Below are 18,715 nucleotides of genomic sequence, written 5' to 3'. Positions count from 1 at the left end.
TAATTTACATAATATTTTATTATTAAAATAATTAATAAAAATATTTTATTTAGCATTTTAATTTTTTGAAAATATTTTGTATTTTAAAAATCTTTAAATATATATTTTTTTTTATAATTGAAGAAAAGATTCGAACTTGTTTTTTTAGACAAGGGATTATATATCAATCAAAATCAAATGTATGAGTATAAATATAATTTAATAAATTAAAATAAATAAAAAAATATTTTTTATTAATATAATAATATAATCAATTCGGATGAAATTAACTCTTAAACTTAAAATTTTAAAACCTTGTGCAAAAACCTGGCAACCGGCCCTCGAACAAGTCCGCCCGCTTGTGCAAGGTAAGAAGAGCTGTAAGCAAGCAAATGACCGAAGTAACGGACCTTGTGTTTAAAACATTAAAAATTATTTTATTTATTTATAACTTTTATTTATTCGACCTTCTTAATTATTTTTTTATGTATTAATTTTTCAATTCATTTGTTAGTATCATACACATAATACACGTGTATTTAACTAAGCTGAATTTAACAATCAAGCCATACAGTTGAATTTAACTGTAAAAGTTTAACATTGTTATCGACTGTTTTTAAATAAACTTTTAATAAAAATATAAAAATTAAATTTATTAAAATTATAAAAAAATTTAAAAAAAGCTAAAATACCGATCCGTGATAGTAAAGAAATCAAATTCACAATCTAACCTATTATTTTTTCTATCCAACAAAATGTAGCACTCATACATTCCTTAACCTTTGAAATTTAATGAGATTCTTAATTTCGTATTTCCAAATTGTTAGACATTTTCCTTATAATTTCTCCTCTCAGAGTATAAATGTACGGGAATGACAACCATAGAGCAGATCCATAAATCATTCATATGTGCAAAGTACGATCAAGGTTTCTTGGTGAAGGCTGTTCCCGTTTTTTGTGTTTTTTTTTTTTAACTAACAAGTGTGAGCAAAGAATTAAACACATATCATAATAATAAGTTAAAATAAACAAATAATTAAATGTCTTTTTGCTTGTGGAAGTGCTAACCAAAAGAAGTCAATGGTTCCCCCAATGGACACCAGCAATCCTGCAGCCAGCAAAAGTTATATTCTTCATTGTTTGATGGATACTTCTTCTAACACTAACACAGTAACACTGCTGTATGCATAATTTGACACATTTCTATGTAGCACACTGGCAATGAAGAAGCATGCTATTCCACTTATTTGCCACCCCAATTTTTCAACCCTTCCATCTTCGAGTTTGTTAAGCTTAAAAGTGTGCCTCAATCCTGCAATGACAAGCCAAATTATCGCAATTTTGTAAAGGATTTTGTTAACTAGTGTCCTAGAGATACTTGCAAAGATTACTATTTAAGGGGAAAAAAATCATTCAATACATTGGAATAACAGCATTTTAGTCAAGCACTGAATTGAATTTAGAATATTTCAAAAAACTAAAACTTGAACAAGTGCCCTCACTCTTGGCCCTTTATGAAATTCTTTCACATAATCATAGACTTAAATATACTCAAAATTCAGATAGTACAGTTCATTTACCTTCCCTAATCATTTTACTCAAGGGCAGGGATACCGAGGGAGCCAGTGTTGAGCACTCGTGGCAAAATCTGTAGCATTGCACCGCATGCAAGGGTCAAAAAGAGGCTAGAGTATAAACATGAGAAACTACATGTAAAAGGGCTACACACAATACATAAGCAACAGCTAACTTTAAAGATAGTACCTCGCCCAGTCGTGCATTCAGTTTCAAGGATACAATATCATCAGCACGTGTTGTACCGATATTCACGATTGCAGTGGTAGCACCTGCCTTGTGAGCAGCCCTGTGAAACTCAAAGACCATTAGCTGCAAACTAAATCCTCTAAAAAAAAAAACTATTTACTGTCCATAGAACTTGAATAACTCAAAACAGGGGAAAGTTCCTACACCAGAATCCTGAAAACAAAAGTAACAAACTTGACGACTGGTTCTTGCAGGAAAACTTTGAAGTGATATATTAAGTACATGGCAGCCAATCAGCCAAAACTTAGTGTTAAATAAATTATGTTCAAATAAATAGAATAGAGAACCAATTGTAATTGAACCAAAGATTTCATAAAAACATTGCTGATTAGTAACTTGATTTTTGTTCTTTGGGTGTGAAGTAAAATGTTACAAGCACAATATACCTGACAAGCCGGTAAGCAGACATGGTCATCAAAGATGATCCTAGTACAAGGAAACCATCACATTCTCTTGAAACTTCCATGGCCTTATCAGCTCTTTCCTTGGGCACATTGTCTCCAAAGAATACAACCTTGAAGGTGAAATACATAACAGAAACATCAAAAAAACGCGTTAGTGTTTCATTTTCATAGTATTTCACTTTCATTTTAAATGTACAACTAATCAACTCAACTCAAATTAATCTCAAACTAGTAGGCCCAACTATACAACCAAAATCCATTTTTATTTTCATTTGAATGTACAATTACAAAAACAAACATCAAAACGGCCAAGGCAACATCAGTATGAACAAAAATTGAGAATAGAAAAAGAATAGTTTCCACCAACAATTAGAACATATCCAAAAGAGTAAATCAAGACTATAATCAAACAGAAAGGTATTTGCAGATGACGATGGATATGATACCTATGCAATGGTTCAAAATGAATATTAATTAAATCAGTTAGCCAGCAATACATCCAAAAGATACCAAAATATTTCCAGCACTCAGATGATAGCACAAACATCCTATCTTAATATATATAAACTATTTGCTACTTGCTGAAGAGATGAAGGCTAAAGGTCAGCTGAAGATGATCCTCTTCACTGAAATTAACAAGACCCTTTGAGGAGACATGTTTTCCTTTCAATTAAAGAACTTTCAAGCTGCCTTTAGATCCTTATACTTATGCTTCCCATTGAAAAGGTATGTGAAACTACACCATCAAAAGGACGACTTCAAATTTATATGAAGCAGGAAACAGTATAGGGTCATATATATAGAAAGAAAAATGATAAAAAAGGAAATGAGTTTTGGACGTTTTACTTTTGTCCTCTGTACCAAAAGTGGGGTAATTACTAGAAACCAAATTTTATCTAGCTCTGAAAAAAACCACAATTCTTACTGCAAATAATTCATTTTTCAGACAAGGCTGTGCCTGCCAAGAGACTATTCCAGGCTTAAACCGTCAACCCCACCCCACCCCACCCCAACACCACACCCCCCCACCCAAAAAAAAAAAAGATATACTTGCCTACTGTGCATAACTTGGTCATCTCAACCCTTTAAAACATATATACTTTTTGTAGCACTTCTTCATAATGATCATGTCACAAATATAACCAGTACTGGCATATACTAGACTCCTTGATAATTGTGCCACAAACATATACCAGACCCTTATAATCATGCACAACTGAGGATTACATTCATGTTTCATGAAGTCTTTGAAGTTATAAACACATTTTAAACAATTCCTCTCAGCACTTTAAAGAAAATTCATAATATTCATTATGTTCTCAATAGCTTTAAAACATATATGCTTTTGCTAGCACTTCTTGATAAAAATCATGTCACAAATATAACCAGTACTTGCATACACTAGATTCCTTGATAATTGTGCCACAAACATATGCCAGACCCTCATAATCATGCACACCTGAGGATTACATTCATGGTTTCATGATGTCTCTGAAGTTATAAACACATTTTGAACAATTCCTCTCAGCACATTATAGCAAATTCATAATATTCATTATATTCTCTGCTCACCATACTGAAAAGAGAAAAGTATGTCCAGGAAATAGGAATCATCACACTTACAACACTTTAAATGTTGATTATTCATAACAGCAATGTATTACACATCAGTTTTCATAAAAGCAAAGAATCTTACATCAGGTTTCAGGGTCCCCTTGCATCTCTGGCAAGTTGGAATGTGGAAATCCTCCTCCCAGAATTTCTCATCAATCTCAATGTCTCCATCAGGCCTTTGCTTCATGCCAAAGCTCTTATCTGATCCAGGGCTGCCATGGTCCAAGCTTTCAATTGCTGCTGCCCACTGCAATAACAAGTATCATTGCCTGTTCCAGTAATGAAAACAGAAAATGGCTTTGCACCCAGGTCAATGAAAGGGTTTAGGAACTCTATGTGGAGATAGCATCATACCAATCAGTTACAAATAATAAGAAGGTAAAATTTCACCAGTGGTCCTTAACCTTACCATAAATTTTCATTTTGACCTCTAACCTCTCAATTGTTTATTTTATACTCCAAACCTCTTAAATTGCTATAATTTAGTCCTCCTGTTAGTAAGGTTGGTTAAAAATGGACGGAAGGTGCAGACATGGAATACAGCCTTGCTGAAATTTGGATATTTCTATTTATTTTAACAGAGTTGTTGGACAATAAGACATTCCTGGAACAATTTAAAGAGATATGGGATATAAATGGGACAATTGAAAGGTTAGGGGACTAAATGAAAATTATTAAATGGTTAGGGGCTTGCAATGCAATTTACCCAACAATAACACAGCCAGGATCTCATTTGGCCCAGCTAGACCAAGCCTCTAATGAATCATGTAAAAATAACTTATTTAATCACTAAAGAGGCACGTTGCCCGTGCTGCACAGAAAGGAAAAGAAGGCATCAAAAAGCACAATTGAGGAAGTTGTATGTTTTACATATAGGTAGATGACCATAAAGCAGTATGGTATTGGTCCAACTTTCAGTTTCATGAATTAAGAAGGTAATTATCACGAAAAAGAAAAAAAAACATTAGATATTTCTACATCTACAAATTACCTAAAAAAAAATGAATTACCCGACTGTGTTCATACTTCATTATGTTTGCTTCAAAGGAGAGATAATTTTCAGTGGCATGAATATAAGCTGAAAATAATGAGCAAGGTAAGCTGCCTCACCCAAATCCAATCCTTATTCCAACAAGAATACATTTAGAAATTAATTATTTCCAGAATTGATATTAAGTTTAACAGATTTCATACTAAGTTTGTCAAACACGTTATAACTTTTGCATCAAGATTTTAAATCATGTGGTCTTGAAGTTACTCTTTCAGTATGATCCATCAAATTTGCAGACCTACAAATTAGCCATTGCCACTCCACCTCCTCATTTCCATCTTTATCATTTTTTCTTCTTGTGAGGGGACTAAAAGTGAAAAAGAATAGCTTGAAGCTCACTCACTTTGGTTGAGTCATCTGACTCCATGTTATGAACATAATTAACTTGATACCAGCTGCAGAAAACTGTGCAAGTAGACCATTGGGACAAATCTAACCACTTCTATTTTTTAATTTTACGTCCAAGACCCATAATGTATGAGTTCACTTAATCAGAACTTTTATTACTTAAAATCAAAATCCAGTAAATAAAATAACGCACATGAGGTCAATTATTGAGAATTTCCTAAACTTGGTCAGAGTATTACAATATTAATAGATGATGAGAATAAGAAGATTGATGGGCATTTTTCAGGGTGATTAATGTACAAGACTAACCTTTGGATTAAGGGCCTTCACTTCATCTTGAAATAAATTTCGACAAAAGGAAAAACCACAATCTAAACAAATCACACTATAAACAGTTCCGTGCAATTCAAGTGGGTTGCTCCCAGCACGATGATGCAGCCTGAAACATCATCTTGATAAATTAGTGCCACTAACATCACTTATGAATAAAAGATAAAAGAATAACAGTTGTTTACCTGTCAACATTCTGTGTTATCATAAAATTTATTCGGCCAGCTTTCTCTAGAGATGCCAAAGCAACATGAGCAGCACCAGGTTTTGCTGCAGTAAACCGCCTCCATCCAGCATAGCTCCTTGCCCAATACCTCCTGCGGGCACGACTGGAACGTACAAACTCCTGTTAAAAGAAAATTAGAGATAGAAGTTATAAATATAGACATTGGTTATAAGAACACTTACAGAAAAACAATTAATAGTTAGTGAATTATTGCTAAAATTTGGTAAACAACACTTAGATTCTTGACATATTCAGAGAAATATGTCAGGAAACTATTCTTTTGAGGGATTTTGAAAACAAAATAAGATGGCATGTATTCCCCCTTCTTTTAATAAAGGAAATTCAATATATCCAAAAAAAAATGTTAGGAAGTCGGGTGAAATTTTTTTATCTTTATTCTTTATAAAAGACAAGTAATTTTGATGCTATGGGATGATGGTTACATTGTTATGATGTATATAAACCTTTGTTAAAATTAGCAGGAGGAAATGGTCATGACATCTATGATGCTATTGACCGGAAAAGAATACTACCTACAAAAATGATGGGTCGGTAGACACTGAGATAATGCATATTCACAACTGTGTTTCACTAAAAGTCTAGAACATCAAATTCGATGTCCTTCAAAAATGAATGATGTGAAACTTCTAGAAAAACTTCTTGTTTTTATCAACCCACAGAAACAAATAGAAAGTTCTGAAAACGGAAACATCCTTTACAATATTTCCTCTCTTTTCCAATAGTCTCTTTGATAATAAAAAAGAGATGCACCAAAAAGAAAATCTGAAATCAATCAAAGAGAATCTTCTGAGATGTTGAGGAATCATATCAAGCTATGGAACTTTCCCTATAATGTATTTGCTCTAGACTAGACAGTCACTATCATTTCTCATTGTTCCATTCTTCTTTGTGTCCTTACAGAACTCAATAGTGAAGGAAACACTTGATGTCATCACAAAGTAAAATCAGTTGTAAGCATGAAACACGAGAAGTTAATTTTAAGCAAACAATTTATCAAAGAACTTCAATTCAAAAATCTTCAATTCATTTTCTGATTAGCATATTAACTAAACTCTACTGTTTATTTGTTCAGTACCAAAGTAGCCAGCTTTCACAGCACATGCCTGCAGATCACCTGATGGGTAATTGGCTTGAAACCAGAACTATAAGCTCCATTTGGACTGCCAAAAAAAAAAAGAATTCCATTATTGAAAATTAAATAGATAGACATTGACATTTGAAAAGGAAGGTAATAGAGAAAATAGATTTGGAGAGAATTTTTGGTGTGATTGATATTAAAAGAATCTGAGCCATTTACAGTTTAGAGGTTGACACAGTTATGAGCACAACCAAATGAGTAACAAAAAGAAAAGTTGTGGACAAAAATGTACCAATGTGAAAAACAAAAATGAGGCAATTGATGAACAATTTGGTCTTCACATAAGTTACTAGTTATTTAATTTTCAAAAGGGGTTTTGAATTTGTCTCATTCCTTTAAGTATGGGTATTTTAGGGCACTTGTCTAACTCTGGTTTAAAACCTAAACATTTCAAACCCGCATTTGAAAGCTATGGTTTAAAACCTGGCAAAGGATTTGTACCGTTGTTTGCTACTGTTACTTCTCTCCTCAATTGGTTCAGTAAAAAAACCATCTGTTATCTACCTTTTTTTCCTTTTCTTGCTACATCAGCAATTAAAATTCTTTTCTTACTAACAATTTCCAATTATCCAAAGTGCTGTAAAATTTGTACAAAACTAGTGCATAAAATGAACAGTCATCCAATTTCTCATAGTTGGAAGCCATGCATGCTGTGCTTAAATGTGAATGAAAAATGTAAGCACTTAAAAGACAGTAACCATTCAACAGGAACATCTGCCACTGAGGAAGAGTATAGTATAGAATGAAGAACAATTAAAGAATAAATAGCAATGATCTGCAATACTTTACCTGCTACTTCTATGCCCTCATGTAAAACTTAAAAAAAATAAATAAATATAATCAACAAAAAAATTACTAAGTTATAGATATAAATAATTTAAATTTTTGAAGAAATAGAAGGCCAGAAACCAAGGCAAAGCCAGATGCTATAATTTTTCGAAATACTGCTTATTGAAACAAATAAGGTTAATAACATTATGGACCATACTCAAAATAAAGAGAACAAGAGATAGAACCTTCTATAATCAGGAATCCCACATTCGGTGCTGATTCCAGCTCCAGTCAATACCACAAGCTTGGTGCTGCACAAAAGAAATAGCTTTCAAATATTTAGTCCATTCAGAAGAATTATATTACTGATTGTCTGACTACATAAAGAAACCAAAGCTGTAAAAGCAAATATAAGAATGACCTTTGATCGAAGAGTTGATACAAGCGACTGACATCTTCAATACTAGGAGGATCTGCGTTGGGAACCATCTTCCTGTCTTTCAAAAATTTTGAAGGCACTTGTGTCTCTCTTCCTACTGACACCCGAGGGACAGATATGTGGCATGATGTCTGTACAAACTTTACAGAGACATGAGAGGATATGACCCTTCTTCCTTGGCTAACTGATTGTTGAAAATTGCCACTTGATTGAAGTATATCTACAAGAAAAAATGCATTTGCAAGAATATGGTGTCAATTATGCAAGCTACACTTAACAGAACGATGAAGGCAACATGTTATATGATGCATAAGACTAGAGACTACAACAACAACTGCCTGTCAAAAAACTTCCAAGCACCTCCCTTGTACTTGTAGAAGCCTGCATAATGAACATAAACAACATTGCATTAAGAGCTCCAATCAGAAATAGTGAACAATCACGTGATGCAATAATGAAGGACCACAGTACATGGTGCCAAGTTCAAATGCACAAGTTTGTATACTAAGAACGGTCATTTGATGCGGTAAGAATAATATGAATTCAAAACCCAGCTTTAGTTACCACCAGCATGGACAATGTTGTGGGGGAAGAGTGCACTAAAAGACATGGTGTTTTGGACATCAAGCACCACATGTAAGTTGTGCCTTACAATCAAATAGCTCAAGCGCATTTTACTATTTTGTTTTTTCTTTCTCCCTCCCATACTGACTTATCGGATGCTTACTGCCGGAGTCGTAAGGTTACTAGCTAAGCTCCACCAGACAGATTTCTGAATCAACAATCATTTACACTCATAGGCTAACCTTCTGGCTTAATTAGAAGAAAGTTTTTCATAGTATTCTTCTATAATATTGGACAGAAAATTGATACGCTATTCATAGACCTTAGAGCTTAAACTGTAGATCAAATTCTATATTACATATTCACAAAAAATGTGGGTATTCATTAGCTTTAAAAGGAAGAGAATTATATATGCAGCAAAGAAGCAGACAGTAATTGAATTAAATAGCTTTTCTTCGCCTGAAATAACTAGAAAAGAAAAAGAAAAAACAGAATTCTAGTTTCAATACATGAAATTGAATTAAGATTCAGAACATGAGCAAGAAAAGGATGAAGGAAATGAAGCGAAGGAAGCTTACAGAGATAAAGAGAGGAAAATGCCATGGCGACCGCGAGAGCATGGTCTTGCGAATCTGGCTGATTTTTTTTTAACTTTTTTTATTTAAATGAACAAAGAAGAAAAGGAAGAGTTTGGTTGAGCCTCCAATGCAAGGAATTGTACAATTCTTGTTCAATTTTTTATCTTCTTTTGAATCAAAATCGTCTATTCCATATCCATCCACGTTTCTCCCTCCAAAATCTCTCCTATTTAAGTGTCCGAAATGTTGGACTTCATAATTACTCATAACAAATACAGAAACGATTAATAAATCCAAAAATAATATGAACCACAGAGCATCGAAATTTTTACTTTAAAATTTAGTCATTATTTTTTTATTTTTTTATTTTTTTAATTTAAACCATTTAACACATCATAAAAAATAAAAAAATTAATTATTACTTTTTGTTTTTTTTATTTGGAAATCAAATTAGTTAACCCGTCATAAAGAATAAATATTCATAAATTTTTTATCAAAAAAAAAAATCTCAAAAAAAATAGTGATCCCAATAATTTAAATTTAATAAAACACAAAAAAATTTTGCTTTTAAAATTAAAATTATTTATGCACTTATCACTATTTCTACTATTTTTTAAATGAATTTCGTATTATTTCAATCTTTTATTATATAAAAAATTATTTTATACATATACGGTAACATTTTTAAACTTCACAAACATTATTATTAAAAAATTAACTAATATCATATTGAAGTGTATTTAAAAATTTAATTAAATAAATATATATAACATTATTCTAATTCTGTTACTTTTACATCATTTATGAATATTAAAAGTACTCAAATTCTGTCACTAAGCAACAAAATAGTATTACACTTTTCTCTTTTCTTCGAGCAAATCAAGACCGAAATTTATCGCTTTTAACTAGAAGATTAAATTGGAAAAGCTACGATTTATATCTTTAATTGTTATAAATTGATATAATTTGATTTTATTTTATTTTTGCCTGTTTTCATTAGTCAAAATAAATAATGTGCCCTCACTACATCTGGAGTTAGCAAAAAATCATGCTCGATTAACAGGCCCCTAGAAGAAGTATCTGAAGTTCAGCCATCAGCCATCAGCCATGGAGTGGAGGGTGAACGTGAAGTTTACTGTAGTCTGATTGCTTGCTGCTTTGGCTAAAACATACAAGGGACAGCAACAAGTACTTTGATAACGAAAGACAACTGAAGGAATCTCAAACTGGAAGAATGCAATTGAAGCTAAGGCCAAAACCCCATTGGAGAAAGCAACAATCTTAGTTCTGCTGGGTACCGTTTTCTGTTAGTACTCAGTACAGCACATCCATGGATTTGAAGCACTGAAAATCCATACAGATGTAATCAAAGAACAGCACCGAAGAAACAAACAGCTAACGTCCAAATATATTTCCACTTTCAGGACTTGACATGAAGTATGGGAATCAGTGATTATTTACACTCAATATGCATCTTTTTTGGTTATACATTTGCTCTTGGCATATATTCCCGAGAAAACTCAATGACAAACGCTGGGATAGGTAACCAAACCAGCCCATTGACCAAAAATAGAAACAAGGGCTATAAAACAACATGAAGTCAAGGAGGGGGGAAAGCTTCCAAACAACCTCTCTTCCAAGACCCATCTAATCTAATACATAAACAAATAAGAAAAATCGAAAGAGAAAGGGGGGAGTGGAGGGGAGGGGACAGAAAAGGATATACCGAAAAATCACAAATTGAAAACAAAGCACGGTTGCAATGGGATGGCTAGGCAAAGCTTGATGAGCGGCTCCATCTTCCTAGCAAGTAATCTTCTATTGGGACGCTTTGTTCATTGCTGCTTACAGAAAGTGAATCATCCTCCAAGTCTAAAAGAGCAAGGTTAAGATGGGATTCGATATTAGTAGGATATACTTCCCCATCAACCGTATCAACTTCTTCTGATGCCCTAACTTGTTGCCTTGCCCAATTTGTTACTTCCTGGTCACCCTGTAGGAGCTTCAGGATCTGTAGTCAAATAAGATTTGATAAGCAAATAAATGGATTCAAATAAATATAATTGCAAAGCAAAAGAAAAATGTCAGTTCAGAGTAGCTTACAAGGCTAATTTGAGGCCGCATTATAGGTGCACGTCTGATGCACAGGGTAGCAGCTAAAATCATCCTTTCTATCTGATGAAAATCGTAGCCACTGCCTAGCTGTGGATCTAGCAACTGGGAAATCTTGCTGTCCTTTAAAATTGGCTTTGCCTGGATGTGAATATCAGACATTACCAAGAGTTAGAAACTGACTCACAAAATAATTGGATTAAAACGGCATTGTACTTTGACACTTTCAGAAAAAGGGGAAATATGAATGAATTTCAAGCATGATGCATTGGAATTGTCATTTGTATAAACATTGTGAAGTACAGATTAAGACAGTGAATATACTTGTCTTTCTGAATCATACCATTGTTTATCTGCAAATTTCAAAATTATGTTTAAAGAGATAAGGCCTAGAGCCAATAGACTTAGATATGAACTCACCCACATAACAAGGCTCTCCTGACCTTTTGGACAGTCATTATCAATGGGCTTTCTACCAGAGAGGAGCTCTAGGAGGACAATGCCAAACGCATAGACATCAACTTTATCACTCATTTTGCCATGCATGAAGTATTCAGGAGCCAAGTAACTGCCACAGACAAGTGTTACTGAGCCTATCTAAAGTGAGCTATAAACTAGAGAAATTCAGAACAGATTACATACCCAAATGTTCCTGCAACATCTGTGCAAGTCATATGAGATGCAGAACTTGAGACCTGACTAGAAAGTCCAAAATCTGACAGCTGAAGAAGAAGAAGAACTAGTAATGAACACAGAAAGCTTAAACCGAAAACATAAGTTTGAAACTTAAGCATTTAAATATGCTACCTGGGGCTCAAAATCGTCCGACAGAAGAATGTTGGAAGATTTCACATCTCTGTGGATCACAGGTTGTTCACAACCATTATGTAGGTAATCAAGTGCTTCAGCCATGCCCACAGCCACCTTATATCTCTCCTGCCAGCCAAATGCATTGCTATCCTTCTTATTACCTTTTAACAAGAGCAGCCACTTAGGGTTAAGAAGATACTAAATTGAAAATTGTGTAAATTATAACCAATTGCAGGAAGGAAAAGATTCAATTTAACAAAACAAAAGGAATAAAATTGATAAAATTGTGTAAATTACCATGAAGATTCTCTTCTAGGCTTCCCCTGTACAGAAAATCATAAACCAAGAGTAACTTGTTATCCTCAAAACATAACCCAAATAAGGAAATGAGGTTTTTATGGTTTAAACTGGTGATGATCTCAATTTCCTGAACAAACTCCTTGACTGCATTTTCAGTTGGCTTAAGGATTTTCACTGCCAGTTCCTTGCCATCAGGAAGGCACCCTTTATAAACATAACTGCTACCACCTTTACCAACCATATTCTCTACAAAATCACAAAATAAGAATCATTAAAATGAACACTCACAATTAGCCAAACTCAAGATTTTTTCATGAACAGCTAATGAAGAACAAACCTGGCATAAAATTATAGGTTGCTTCCAAAAGCTCTTGGTAACTAAACAATCTACATGAGGATGAGTATTTCTCACGTAGGCTTTGTAGCTCTTTAGGAAAATTGCAAGGAGACATAGGACGGATAGCCTCATAGCCAACTGGCACAATTGCACCATTTTCTCCGTCCAAATCAGAAGAATGATTCTTTTCTTGATCAGAATGGTTTTGCCTTTGATCAGGATAGACAACAGCTGAAGAATGCTGGCTTGGTAATTTTAACACCCATTGGACCATAGATTTCTTTGCAGCAGAATTCTCAGAAAAACGCTGCTTAGGTAGAAACACCCAGCGGAGAAGAGACCAACCAGGTCTCGAATCAGGCAGCTCTCTAACCAAAATGGAATTATCTTCACTCGTTTGGAATGGTACCAAAGCTAAACTATTATCCACATTGCCATTTCCAGGTAAATATTCCGACAATCGGGCATTAGAATTTTCAGGCAATTTCAAGGCTGAAGCACAGGCTGCACAATTCTTCTTTAGTGATTTCTGCATTAAAAACAAGCCAGATTTATAGGAATAATTGCCATTATCTAAATCCAGCTTCCCTGTTCTTGTACTCTTCCCCGAGGATTCTAAGTGAACAAGACTCTTCCTAGGTGAATCATCCTCTGCTCAACCAAAATGTCGTAGAAAATAAGTAAGCAGAACTCAATATCAAAAACGGAAATTTTCTAAAAATTAGAAACTAGAACAAATTAGAAGAAAACTAAAAGCACTGAAACAAGCATCACCTTGGGACCGATTCGAGTTTGTATGACTTGCGTCCCTTTGGAACACAATTTTGCCATTTCCAACAGCGTAAACCCAGAAACATTTCGGCAATTTCCTGGCGCAATATTTTGCAACAGAGGCAGATGACCTTATGGGGTGATGGGTCTTGGAAGTTCCTAGAATTAGCTTAGCTGCTTCGTAGGACTTGGCTTCCCTTACCAAAATTTTCTTTGCTGATGATCCTCTACACACTTTTAGCTTCAAATCAAGCTGCACAACTTCCCACCAATTTTCAATAACCACTTTCTATAACTTTCGAAAAAAAAAAAAGAATATGAAGAAAAACATTGCCAATAATTTTACCTGCTTTAAGTTGCAGAATCCTTCATAAACTGCTAGTATAGAATCAAATGTCTTAACAAGAGACAGAATCGACGCCGTGCTCTCTGCCACAAATAGAAAATAAAAAATTCACCAAGAAAATTACCCCATGAAAAAAGAAAAACAGCTAGAAAGAGAAGTGAAAGGAGAAATGCGGAATGCAAAGGAGAATACCGGTGGGAGTATCAAGGATGTGAAGGGCAATGATATGATCACCCGGCCGTGCCACCTTAACCAGTGCCCACGTCAGCAACTCCTTGCTCTCCCCGTCGAATTTGACCCCCACCAACACTGTGGCTCCTCCTCCTTCCCCGTCCGCTGTCTCCCCGATCACTTTCATCTCCAAAGCGTCGTCGTTTCCTTTTCTGCTGCAATGGTTTACAGGTAACAGAAATGTTCTTCTAAGCAAAAAGAAAAAGGAGGAGAGAACGAGTTGTGAGAGAGAGACAGAGAAAAGAAGTTTCACTTTTTGTCACTGTAACCTTAGCTTTTGCCTGTGCGCTCTCTCGCTCTATCTTTCCTTTTTGCTGTTTTGTCGACTAGAATAATCATGGCTTGCACTGCACATTGCGTGGTTCTATTCTTTTGGAATAACTGTTGGGGAGAGATATTAGGGTGTTCCCGTTGATAATGTAGCCGTTGTGATCAGGTGGGATATGAACCGCTAGATATTCAGGTGTTGAAAACCAAGTGGGGTGTGGATACGTGGGTATGGACTTGGCTTTAGGGAGATGGAGATGGTGGGATGGATGCTTGTCCGTTATGACCAGTTACTTGTGGGCAAAACAAAAATGGCTAAAAAACTAAAAAAATTTGCGGAATCCGACAAATGCAAACAAAACATCTGATAATCCCAACACAACAGAGTTACAAAGGCAAAGAATCCAATGAGGCATTGGGCAGCGGCAGCTTCTGTCCTTTCTTCCCATCAATTGCTATTACAAAGCCAGTGATAATTTACTGTCATAATAATATTTGAAAAAATCTTTAATTATTTGCAAAATTTTAAATTAAGTTTTATTATCTTATAAACTTAAATCAAGTTTTTGATTTTTTAATTTATATTTTGATTTAAATAAATTCTTATAATTTATTATTAATAATTATTATTTATCATTTTATATTAATACACCGTATAAAAATAATATAATATAAGTAAATCATTATTTCACATTAACATACTATATCATTATTTATAATGACATATCAACATGTTACATTGACATTATATGTTATAAAAATTTATTTAATTAAAAATAATATTATAAAAGTTTAATTTCAACATAATAAAAAAATAAAATTTTAACTAAATTTTTTAAAATAATTTAATTTTTTTTAAATATTATACTTAATTTACAATAGAATTAAATTGAAAATCCAATCCCAAGAGAAATTTCATGGTGGTAAGCACGTGAATGGTGCATAACCCTTAGGTGTAAAGTATGTATAGGGTCTCCACATATGTACTTGACATATTAAATAAATTTAAATACCAATTAATGTTGATATTTAAAATCTTTTATTGTTGTTTTCATCCAAAAAAAAAAAGTCTACCATATTTGATTTGTGACACTTGCATTTCTAGGCAATTAAGTTATTAACTACATAATGATAGTTTTATATATATATTTGGGGGAAACTAGATAATGATAGTTATTGTTTTAAAATTTCAAATTTTTTGTTTAGTTATTACAAATTTACAAATCCATATTACATGTGCATTAGTAATGGCTATTGTTTTTCTTTTACTGCCCACTTTCTTCATAGATAGAAAATAAAATAGAATACTTTAAAAAAATAAATGGAATAAAGACAAAAAGTATATTAATTAATTGATTGATTTAACTTCAAATTGAATTATACTTTTATATTTTCTAACTTTAATTTAGAATAATGATACTTTAAAATATCTAAATAGTAGATTTATATCCATTTAGTTTTATTTGTTTTCTTTTAAAGAAGATTTAATAACATAATGAATCCTTTTTTATTCATTTTACTGAATAAAATCAAAAGTTGCATCATATACACCTAAAACTTTTTAAGTAAAAGTTAAATCTATTAAATTTTTTTTTACAATAATAATTTTTTACTCATATTAAAGGATTAAATTAAGAAGAAAAAACTCTTATGTATATAACTATTATTTATTAATATAGAAAATTGAGTCTTGAGTAAAGGTATCTAAAAGTTCGGTTACTGGGCCAAGTGCATACTGGTTTGATTTGAACTCAACTTATATATAAATTCTTAGGCTCGAGTTAGGCTTAACCTAATTTAATTAAATTATGTTATTAACAAATAACATATATTTACTAAATATCAACATAAAATAATATGTAATTAGAGAGATTGAATGGAGGTGGAAGCTGACGATTAAAAAGAGAGGCGTGAGGCAGCCCGAATGATTAGAGATGTTTTTGTTGAGGAGAGATGCTAATAGTGATGAGTTTTCGTAAACTTTAATTTAGTTCTCATAACTTCATAAATGATATAATCAGATACCATAATAGCTCTATGTCTTTTTGTTCCCAATCCTAATGTAAATATCATTTAAAATAAAATTTAAAAATTTAGCATGAATTCACAGTTTGCAAAGAAAAAAAAAGAAGCAGGAAAATGAAATGAGGAGATAGGCATATACTAACCCATGTGCAATTCCTACAGGAATTCAACAGTTTGACGAGTATTGGGAGCACGAATATGATGCATGTGATGTGGAGCCATAGATAATGAAAATTGTCAATTTAATTTCTAGAAATAAACTTTTAATAGAAATGTCTGACACCCACAATTGAACGCATAATATTTGCTGCAAATTCAATACGTGATCAATGTTATATGCATGTGCACCTGTTTGACCGATTCCATTCTTTCGACATTGTTTTGCTTTTACATGGTTTCAACATTTTAATATGTATGTATATATAAAAGAGAATTAACTTATGGTATGAGCCACACACGCAAGAGAGATGTATGCATATGATTTGTACATACAGACGCGTAGCCTACATGAAAGAATTTGATAGCTACTAACAAAAGTAGCAATTAAGAGTCTGTTTGGCCTGATTTTTTTCTAACTTAAAAGCTATTATGAAGTTCTTATGAAAAATAATAATTTTTAAAATTAAGTTAAAGTTGTTTGGTAAATTTCTTTTTATAAGTTTTTTTATAAGTTATAATTTTTGTTAAAATTATCATAGAATGTATTTTTTTTAAAGGGTAATATTGTAATTATTTTTAATAAATGAGGATATTTTTGAAACAAAAATAAAAATTCTCTTATATTTTTAAAAGAAGAGAAGAAAAAGCTCATCCTTGGAGCTTTTTTTTAAGCTCTTTTTTTTTAATTTTGTTTTTAAAATTTTTTTAAGAGCTTCTTACAAAATCATGTTTGGTCTATCCTTTTGCTTTTAAGAGGTAGATAAGCTGAAAAAAAACTAGACCAAACATGCACTAAGTAAAGTATTCTAAAGCATTTAGAATACTTTTTATATTTAAGTTTTTCTTACTTGTTGATTGTTTTACTTGCATAATAAATAAGTTTAGTTTTTAGGACATTTGTTTTTGTGTCATTTACTTTACTTGTACTCCAAAAAAGTTTAAGATTAGAATGCTTCCTTATTTAATTTATTTACGTTATAGATAGTCCCTTTATGTTTCATTTGTAAAATTAAACTAAACTTTCCCAAGTTCCATTATTTTTAATAGGATTTTCCTGATTTCATTCTTTTGAGATATTTTATTTTTCATATATCAAAACAGGTTCTTAACTTTTTTTTTTCTTTTTATTCTTTTTAGCCATAATGTTGATCTTGTTGTGGTAAAGTCTTTTACCCGTGATTTATTTTCCGTCAACAATTTCAGCAATATATGTGATTTGTTCTCTGTCAACAACTTCAACATCGTACGTGATTTAATTCTTTGTCGGCAGCTTTGGTGTCGTACATGATTTGTTCTTCGTTAGCAGCTACATGTGAAACCTCGACCTTCATAGACGCGTAACTAGAGGTAGAACTTATGTTTGAAGGTTTAATTTGAGCTAATGATTCTAGTTTTACGTTAATTATAATTATTTTATGTCGTTATAGGAGTAGGATAAAAAATGATTTCAATTGGTTAGGAAAAGTGCATAATGGGCTATTGCTCTATTTACATATGTTTTAGTTTTTCAAGCATATCTCCCACTACAAAAGTCCAAATAACATAATTTTTAAACCATTAGAAAGCTAAGAGGCAAGGCTACAACTTTGATGTTTACCACTTTGCCTAGTTCAGATGGGAAGGTAGTCAAAATTTTTGTCAAAATGGAAGTCCTACGTTAGAAGAACAAATTTGGACAGAACATTTGAGCTCCGCGATGCTGGAAATTGAGAGCCGCAGCCCTCACTGTAATTTCGTAAAATATAACAAGCTTAAAGGATTTTTGAAGGTAGGGCTGTTGGGGCCTACTTAAGAGACTTTTCAAAAGATTTTGGATCTTTTCCCAGTATCAAAAGAGTAAAAAGATTGCACAAGAAAAAGAGAAAAACATGTGGCCTTGTTAAGGGCATTATTGTAATTGCATGAAAAATTAGATAAGCTTTAACCATAAATATCTACTCTCCAACAGCCTTCTTCATTTGTTTCTAGCAGCTTCTTCTTCCCATCTTTCTCTTAATCTCACGTTTCTTCATCCTCCATGGGAGATCTCTTCAAGCTTCCATAACTCTCTCAAGTTAGTTTCAAATTTCA

The 18,715-nt window shown here is 32.8% G+C and overlaps 2 protein-coding genes across 4 annotated transcripts; both read right to left on the bottom strand.

Moving 5' to 3' along the window:
* On the bottom strand, positions 851-9,523 carry LOC18611924 (NAD-dependent protein deacylase SRT2). Of its 2 annotated transcripts, none has more exons than XM_018128666.1 (12): positions 9,288-9,523; positions 8,472-8,526; positions 8,128-8,365; positions 7,952-8,017; positions 6,912-6,957; positions 5,736-5,896; positions 5,530-5,659; positions 3,904-4,068; positions 2,190-2,317; positions 1,744-1,843; positions 1,560-1,627; positions 851-1,291 (listed from the first exon to the last, which is right to left on the bottom strand). In XM_018128666.1, the coding sequence occupies exons 1-11, from the start codon at positions 9,327-9,329 to the stop codon at positions 1,574-1,576; spliced, it is 1,185 nt and encodes a 394-aa protein (XP_017984155.1). In that variant the 5' UTR covers positions 9,330-9,523; the 3' UTR covers positions 851-1,291; positions 1,560-1,573. The 2 variants fall into 2 exon arrangements, with proteins under 2 accessions (XP_017984155.1, XP_007048490.2); XM_007048428.2 differs by having other exon boundaries at positions 8,484-8,526.
* LOC18611923 (inactive protein kinase SELMODRAFT_444075) lies at positions 10,672-14,580 on the bottom strand. 2 transcript variants are annotated; one of them, XM_007048423.2, is made up of 11 exons: positions 14,448-14,580; positions 14,156-14,349; positions 13,964-14,046; positions 13,621-13,870; positions 12,847-13,497; positions 12,507-12,755; positions 12,207-12,370; positions 12,042-12,121; positions 11,820-11,967; positions 11,391-11,540; positions 10,988-11,298 (listed from the first exon to the last, which is right to left on the bottom strand). In XM_007048423.2, exons 2-11 carry the CDS (start codon positions 14,319-14,321, stop codon positions 11,059-11,061), a joined length of 2,181 nt encoding a protein of 726 aa, XP_007048485.2. In that variant the 5' UTR covers positions 14,322-14,349; positions 14,448-14,580; the 3' UTR covers positions 10,988-11,058. The 2 variants fall into 2 exon arrangements, with proteins under 2 accessions (XP_007048487.2, XP_007048485.2); XM_007048425.2 differs by having other exon boundaries at positions 10,672-11,298; positions 14,156-14,579.

The sequence above is a fragment of the Theobroma cacao genome, chromosome 1 (genome assembly GCF_000208745.1).
Source record: "Theobroma cacao cultivar B97-61/B2 chromosome 1, Criollo_cocoa_genome_V2, whole genome shotgun sequence".
NCBI lineage: Eukaryota > Viridiplantae > Streptophyta > Magnoliopsida > Malvales > Malvaceae > Theobroma > Theobroma cacao.
This window is presented reverse-complemented; position numbering and strand designations above follow the sequence as displayed.